We start from the raw sequence: 6792 nt of genomic DNA, 5'->3' as shown, positions 1-6792 counted from the left end.
GTCTATCTGTCTATAAATAAACTAACAGGAAACCCCGTTGCCGCGGGCCAGAGCCCGATCGCATCGCTATACTTCGTCAAAAAAGGAAACCACAGATACATGGGCATAGCCCCATTCGACTTGCCTTATAATCCGCACTATTTAGCTTATTTTTTTTTAGTCGAAACAATATTTTTTTCTCGCAACAATTCAATCAGAACAGTGCTTTTCAACCAAGTTTCAGCAAGCCGAACAGGCCATAGCTATTACTCAACCCAATTAAAAATGGCAAAGTATTACAGAACAACAAATTGAATCATCTATTAGTGATCAACTGGTGGACAACTATTTCACTAAGAAGTAACAGCGTGCTGATGTCCAGTGGATAGATATATATAGAACCAAGATTGAACGGAAAAGTTTTTCCATGGAACCTGTAACCATTGGAAGCAGAGCAACCTGAAAGCACATATATATGTATAGTAAGCTATGAAATTAAGCATGGTAACATGGAACCACATTTTTTTTGGCTACTCATTAATAATTTTATTTAGCAGAAGATAGCATGGATCATTAAGTTTCAAATCTATATAGTTAGCAGCCGTCAAATAATTCGGATTTGACAGAAGACATTAAACTATCTAATTGATAAAGGAACGCCATGATATTAACATCAAGCCTTCTCTATCTCTTCCACTCGATGTTCGCGAAGCGAATTAAGACCATGTAGGATCTATACGTCCTGTTCGCTTGGCTTATAAGCCATACTTTTTCAGCCAACGAACAGTATTTTTCTCTCATAACAAATCAGCCAACAGTACTTTCAACCATGGCTCATCAGCCAAGCGATCAGGGCATATATCTGCATAAGAAAAAGACGTTAAGACTCTATTGCTGCAGCACATAGCCAATTCCCATTAATTAAAGAAGGCAGATGATGAACTTTCTTATTGCATTGGTAGTTACATGTGCAGTTGACATGTACCAAGGCTATTTCAATAAAAAACAACGGGAAAGCAGCAGGTATCACAGTATAGGAATATTACTAATTATATCATGCATTCAAGAGCAATCTGGGAAAAAAAAATAACATCCTACTCTATGTAATTAGAAGTGAGGTCATCTAGAAATCAAGGTTCTTTACATTTGAATTTGCAATTAGCAGTGATGAAGTAATTGATACTCCGTACTACACTGTGACGATGGCCAGCGCTCAGGGCAGGGTACTAACCTTGGAGTCTTGTATCATCCCACTGTCCCAAAGCATAGTAAGTGTTGCACCAAAACATCACCAAGCTTGTGGTAGTCAGCTTTTCCAGTGAGTCCAAGTGTTGAAACAATTTAATTGTAGAATTAAACAATTCTATTCGGCGAACCTGTATTTGTTGGTAATGAATTGAGACCTTCAGCAAACATTATAAGCGGTTGTACATGTGTATGGACAAAATAAACCTTCTTGTGAGCCGAGCAACATATCAGCCTTACGTTTCCCGCAGGGCTGGGGAGCAGGAACAGTACCCGGCATGGTAGCTCTGATTAAGAAAAGAAATTGTAAGGCACAGAGCACAAATGCAATATTAAAGAGATGGAACGAAATGAAAACATACTATTTTCTTTCTAATAAGCAATAGAGACATTATGGGTACCTGTTCATTCGGGCAATAGAGAAATCACAGTTAACTGTAATGTAACGTTCAGGATAATGTAAGCGATTGGTATTCATCAGTGTCATTAAGAAAAGGCACTAATCATATTTGGAAATACTAAACATCATTGGCTAATATGAAAATGATGCTTAGGGAAATAGGTCTGGACATCATTGGCTAATATGAAAATGATGTTTTTTGTCCGATATAGTACCTGAAGCTGCACTGTATTAAGAATTACACATGTATCTGATAGGCTGCATAACAAAAAAGAAAGATCAACTGGTTTATTATTTTCACTTGGGCTATGAGGGCCTCGTCATTTGGAGCAGGCAAAATTGATATCAGTTGAGACAGGATGGGCCAATTGGACAGCCGAAAAGAGTTGCACATCCTTAGAAAATAACCCAAAAGGTGAAGTGCAATTACAACCGGTTGAAAGAGCATTTCCAAAATAGTCAAGACAGAAGTTCTAATTTTGGAAGCGCATTGGCATGTCAACACATGGAAATGACAGGTAGATCATTGAAAATAACAATAGGTATGTACAAATTTCTTTTCCAACTAAGAAGTATATATTGATCCTTGGGCTGCTGGGTATATGTAGTAAAGTCAATAATGAAGGTGTAGTCAATTAGGTTGGCTAGGAAAAAAAATTAGGGACTACTATAGGTTTATCCTATATTTAGGGACACATGTGTATAGTAAAAAAAAATGAAGCAAATAAAGTAGAAGAGTAGACCTAAAAGGTAGAACATTTCATCCACCCTGGTGTGAAGCCTAAAGGGACATACAACGTTTGTAGGTGAATTAAGCCCATAGAACTTATATTTATATAAGGAAAAGATGGCATTTGCCATCGGTTCAGTACAGCAGCATAAGATGTATGGCATCAAATTACAGAAGTTATAGGAGATGTGTAGGCATAAGCACTTGTCGGGATAAGGAAATATACAAAGAAAGATTAATAGTTGCATTTGGCATGAGTTCAGTGCTGCAATTGTTCGACAAATAAGTCCAAGGAGTGTGAACAGACGAAAATAATATGACCAGTAACTCATGGGAAACTGAAATGGTAAGTGATTAAAGAAATTAAAAATAATACAGTATACAAAAAGATTATTTGGCGCATTTCGAAAGCAATCAAGAGTCTTGTTTAATTGGTGGAAGTGCATTAGGATGTCACCATATGGAAATGAGCAGTAGATCATACAAAATAATAGCAGGTACCTAGAAATTTCTTTGCCAAATGGGATTATGTACTTATATGTAGTGAAATAATTAATGAAGGTGCATCTGATTAAATTGACTGAGTAAAAAAGCAAGCACTATATGTTTACCTTTGAAACAGGTGGCAAAAGAATCCCAGTGATAAAGAAGCTTGCATCCTTGCTGCCAAGGTTATTCTCACTTTCAGCGAAATCCTTAATAAATGAAAATTATCAAACGGATCTGTAAAATTACCAAAATTTGACATGAACCGATCTATGTTGTCTATTGCCTATACAAAAAGTTTTGAAGTTAAACCCAAATTCGACCATCACTTTGACTCCAAATCTTACCGAATCCTTCTCAACGCTATGATTCTTCTTCGGAGATGCTTCGGTTTGTAAAGGTCGTACATGACAAATTGTGCGAAACCTTCTCAATTTTTTTCCATAGTCTCCACATATGATATCATGAGATTTTGACAAATCTCATCATTTTCAGACTTCGTTTGCTTTTTTTAGAATTTAAAAACCATTCGACCACAAGTTCGTGGTCGTGTTTCCTGAACAAAATGTTCAAAAATTCTTTTCATTTCCTGAGTAAGGCCCCAAAATAGACTCAATAACATGAATATGATTTCTCCACTTAATTTATTCCATCATTTGAATCACTTGCAGTTCAAATTTGACTTAAACCAAAAAATTCCTCTAAATGCAATAAATTAATTAAATATAGCAAACAGATCGAGAAATATGCCAAATTTTAACATGTAGTACCACATGTTGTATGTGGAGAGTAGAAAAAGTTTGGAGGGCAGGAGAGGAAAAAAATTATTATTTTGCTGAGTGTCAATAAAAACACTCGGCAACAACATCATTTTGCCGAGTGTCAAACAAAAACAGAAGGCAAAAATATCAGGTTGCCGAGTGTCAACCAAAAACACACGGCAAACCTTGGCTTTGTCGAGTGTCTCTAACAGACACTCGGCAAAGTTCTAACGGAAGGGCGGCGCACCCAATGGCCATCACATGGCCGCCGCACGCCCAGCGCATGTGACTCCACTTTGCCGAGTGTCCGTGTTTGCCGAGCATTTTGTTGTAGTTTGCCGAGTGTTTTTTATTAGGCACTCAGCAAAGGTGGGTTTTGCCGAGTGTTGTATGTTTGCTGAGTGTTTCATTAAATACACTCGGTAAATCAGATGTTTGTCGAGTGCCCGATGGAATGCACGCACTCTACGATTTTACTGTTTCCGGTAGTGAGGGAAGTGAAAGGAGAGATCATTGCGGAACCTACGGCAAGGTGCTCTGAGGGAAGCCGCGAGTTTTGTCAAAGGTCAGCGCGGAGGTGGGAAGCAGTGGAGACCGGTGTGGGTGTGATGGCGTCGGGCTGCGCCGCTAGGGTTTGGGCGCCGGGGCTCCCGTGCTGGCGCGGCATGGTGCGACGTCAGGCCGCCAGAGGCAAGAAGAGGGAGGGGTGGAGCGCCGTTGCTGGCGGAGGTGAAGCGCGTTGCGAAGCCGGGCGGAGAGGACGGAGACGCGGTGTCGCTGCGTCGGCGGCGGCGCGGCGTCCGGCGGTGGCGGCGTGAGGTCGGGTGTGGGGGGGGAGGGGCGCGGACGATGCTCTGCAGCACGGGCTCGCCGGTGGAGCTGACTGCGTAATAGAAGCATCCTGAACAGGTCAAGTTGAACCCTAGATGAAGAATGAAAATAGTTTAGGGAAGTGAAAGAAGGAGAGATCGTTGCGGAACCTGCGGCAAGGTGCTCTGAGGGAAGCCACGAGTTTCGTCGAAGGTCGGCGTGGAGGTGGGAAGTAGTGGAGACCGGTGTGGGCGTGATGGTGCCAGGCTGCGCCGCTAGGGTTTGGACGCTGGGGCTCCCGTGCTGGCGCGGCGCAGCGCGACTTCGGGTCGCCAGAGGCAGGAAGAGGGAGGGGTGGAGCGCCGTTGCTGGGGGCGGTGAAGCGCGTTGCGAAGCCGGGCGGAGAGGACGGAGACGTGGTGTCGCTGCATCGACGGCGTCGCGGCGTTCGGCGGCGGCAGCGCGAGGTCGGGTGTGGGGGGGAGGGGCGCGGACGACGCTCGGCAGCACGGGCTCGCCGGTGGCGGCGCCGGAGGCAGGGGCGACGCTCTGCTGGGGTGGGAGCGGTGGAGGTGGGACGGGACGTGCGAGAAAGGAGAGGGATAAGATATTTTATTGCCTGGATTCGCAGTTGAAGCAGGAGGAGCTGAAAAGAGTAACAAGGAGTCGCTTGTAACGGAATCAGATCCAAGCAATTGCAGCCTTTGGATGGAAGATCGGACGGCTGGTGTTAATTGATGACGTGGCCGCGGAAGGGGATAGAAGTGGTATACAGGAATATATATATATATATATATATATATATATATATATATATATATATATATATATATATATATATATATATATATATATATATATATATATATATATATATATATATATATATATACTATCCTGTATCAGGCTACAAAATAACTTATTTTTGTAGCTACTTTGAGTTACGATAATTACTATGTTAATTTACGAGATTATAGTAACTCCTTACTAAGTGGTTTACTATAACGTTATGGTAATATCCCCATGTGTTATAGTAACCCAACTATCATAAATATGTATTGATATTATCGTAAATTAGTATATAAAATTATCGTAAATGGAGGTGGCTACAGAATAACTTATTTTATAGCTGGCTATTGAATATATATATATATATGTATATGTATATATATATATATGTATATATATATATGTATGTATGTATATAGATGAGCCAATTACATATGTGACAACTAATCTTTCTATAAGAGATGTCTAGTAATTAATAAACAGGACTACCATGGTCATTTGAGTTCCATACTAATATATCCAAAAATATCTAGAACGATAGGTTCTTTTCAAGAGAGAGAGAGAGAGTATAATTTTAGTTGGAGGCTTCAAAACTTCAGAGAGGGTATAAAGTGAGTCTTGTCCCGTTCCAATGTTTGTGGATGAAAATAGAACTTATAGGGGTACACTGTACTTCGTTCTTCTGATTAACCGTGAAACCTTCTTGCGCCACCGGAGGCGATTTCAACTCTCAGCACCAAAGAAAAATTTGTAGGCACGTCGAAATCATATTTTAAGGATACAATTTGCCAAACGCCCAAGGCAACATGTAGCTAGTTTTTGCTTCCAATCTTGCTACCTCACGTTGTTTTGAATCGTGGGACACAATAACAAAGAGGTAATTGAAAAGGCTGGATTAGGCCAACTGTAATGCTGGGTATAAGGCATCCGTCAGCCCAGACGGTGCCGATGGTGGGCTATTACGCAACCCAATGACCGCTCATCCACTCGCCATCTCCTTCAACCGTTCTAAAAAAAAACTTCTTATCATTTCCGCTCCCTCCTCTCCACCGCATCGTCTTGCGGCTGCCACTCTGTTTGTCACGTCCTGAATGCGGATGCCACTCTACCTCGATGCTACCGCGCACCCCATCCAGCGCCGGTCGCTCGCCCCCGTTGCGAGCGCTTCTCGCCCCTCCCATCGTGCGCGCTAGTGCTGATGGTGCTCACTCCGCCCGTCGCGTGCGCCAGCCGCCCTGCCGAGCCAAGACCGGTGCTGGTGGCGGTGTCGCGCGTGCGCCGATGGTGCTAGTGCGCCCGCTGCTGGAAGTGGTGGTGCTCGCGCGTCACCGCTCGCCGCCGGCTCCGACCCCGACGACTAGAATCGATGGGCCCCGGCCTTCCCCCCCTATGTTGCATATGTATGTTTCAACTGTTTCAGATGTATGTTGCAATTGTTTTATTTTGATGTTGTAAAAGTAGATCGGGGGATGTTACACATGATGCATATATATTGCAAGTATTTCAGATGCATGTTGTAAGCGTTTGTTCAAAATGTTTCATCTGTTTCCAGACGTATGTTGCAATCGTTTTTTATTTAGATGTTGCATCTG

At 42.4% G+C, this 6792-nt stretch overlaps 1 protein-coding gene across 6 annotated transcripts; it reads right to left on the bottom strand.

The window, feature by feature from the left end:
* Positions 1-425: 425 nt before the first annotated feature.
* On the bottom strand, positions 426-4940 carry LOC136490067 (uncharacterized). 6 transcript variants are annotated; one of them, XR_010767495.1, is made up of 5 exons: positions 4582-4940; positions 2966-4502; positions 1432-1511; positions 1211-1355; positions 426-841 (listed from the first exon to the last, which is right to left on the bottom strand). XR_010767495.1 is itself a non-coding variant. In XM_066486557.1 (5 exons), exons 1-5 carry the CDS (start codon positions 3247-3249, stop codon positions 777-779), a joined length of 423 nt encoding a protein of 140 aa, XP_066342654.1. In that variant the 5' UTR covers positions 3250-4940; the 3' UTR covers positions 426-776. The 6 variants fall into 6 exon arrangements, 1 of the variants encoding a protein (XP_066342654.1); XR_010767496.1 differs by having other exon boundaries at positions 2966-4484; XM_066486557.1 differs by having other exon boundaries at positions 1211-1342; positions 2966-3049; positions 3188-4940.
* Positions 4941-6792: the final 1852 nt, after the last annotated feature.

The sequence above is a fragment of the Miscanthus floridulus genome, chromosome 10 (genome assembly GCF_019320115.1).
Source record: "Miscanthus floridulus cultivar M001 chromosome 10, ASM1932011v1, whole genome shotgun sequence".
NCBI classification, from domain to species: Eukaryota; Viridiplantae; Streptophyta; class Magnoliopsida; order Poales; family Poaceae; genus Miscanthus; species Miscanthus floridulus.
Note: the sequence above shows the minus strand (reverse complement) of the source record. Positions and strands in the feature narration are given on the sequence as shown.

Bases quoted from the DNA above. Each gene is read 5' to 3' on its own strand.
- LOC136490067 (XM_066486557.1), bottom strand. From the start codon at position 3,249: ATGTACGACCTTTACAAACCGAAGCATCTCCGAAGAAGAATCATAGCG. The intron at 1,512-2,965 runs GTAAACATATAG...TTTCTTAATCAG, and splicing joins TTTTGCCACCTGTTTCAAAG to AGCTACCATGCCGGGTACTG. The intron at 1,343-1,431 runs GTTTATTTTGTC...TTCGCCGAATAG, and splicing joins GTTGCTCGGCTCACAAGAAG to AATTGTTTAATTCTACAATT.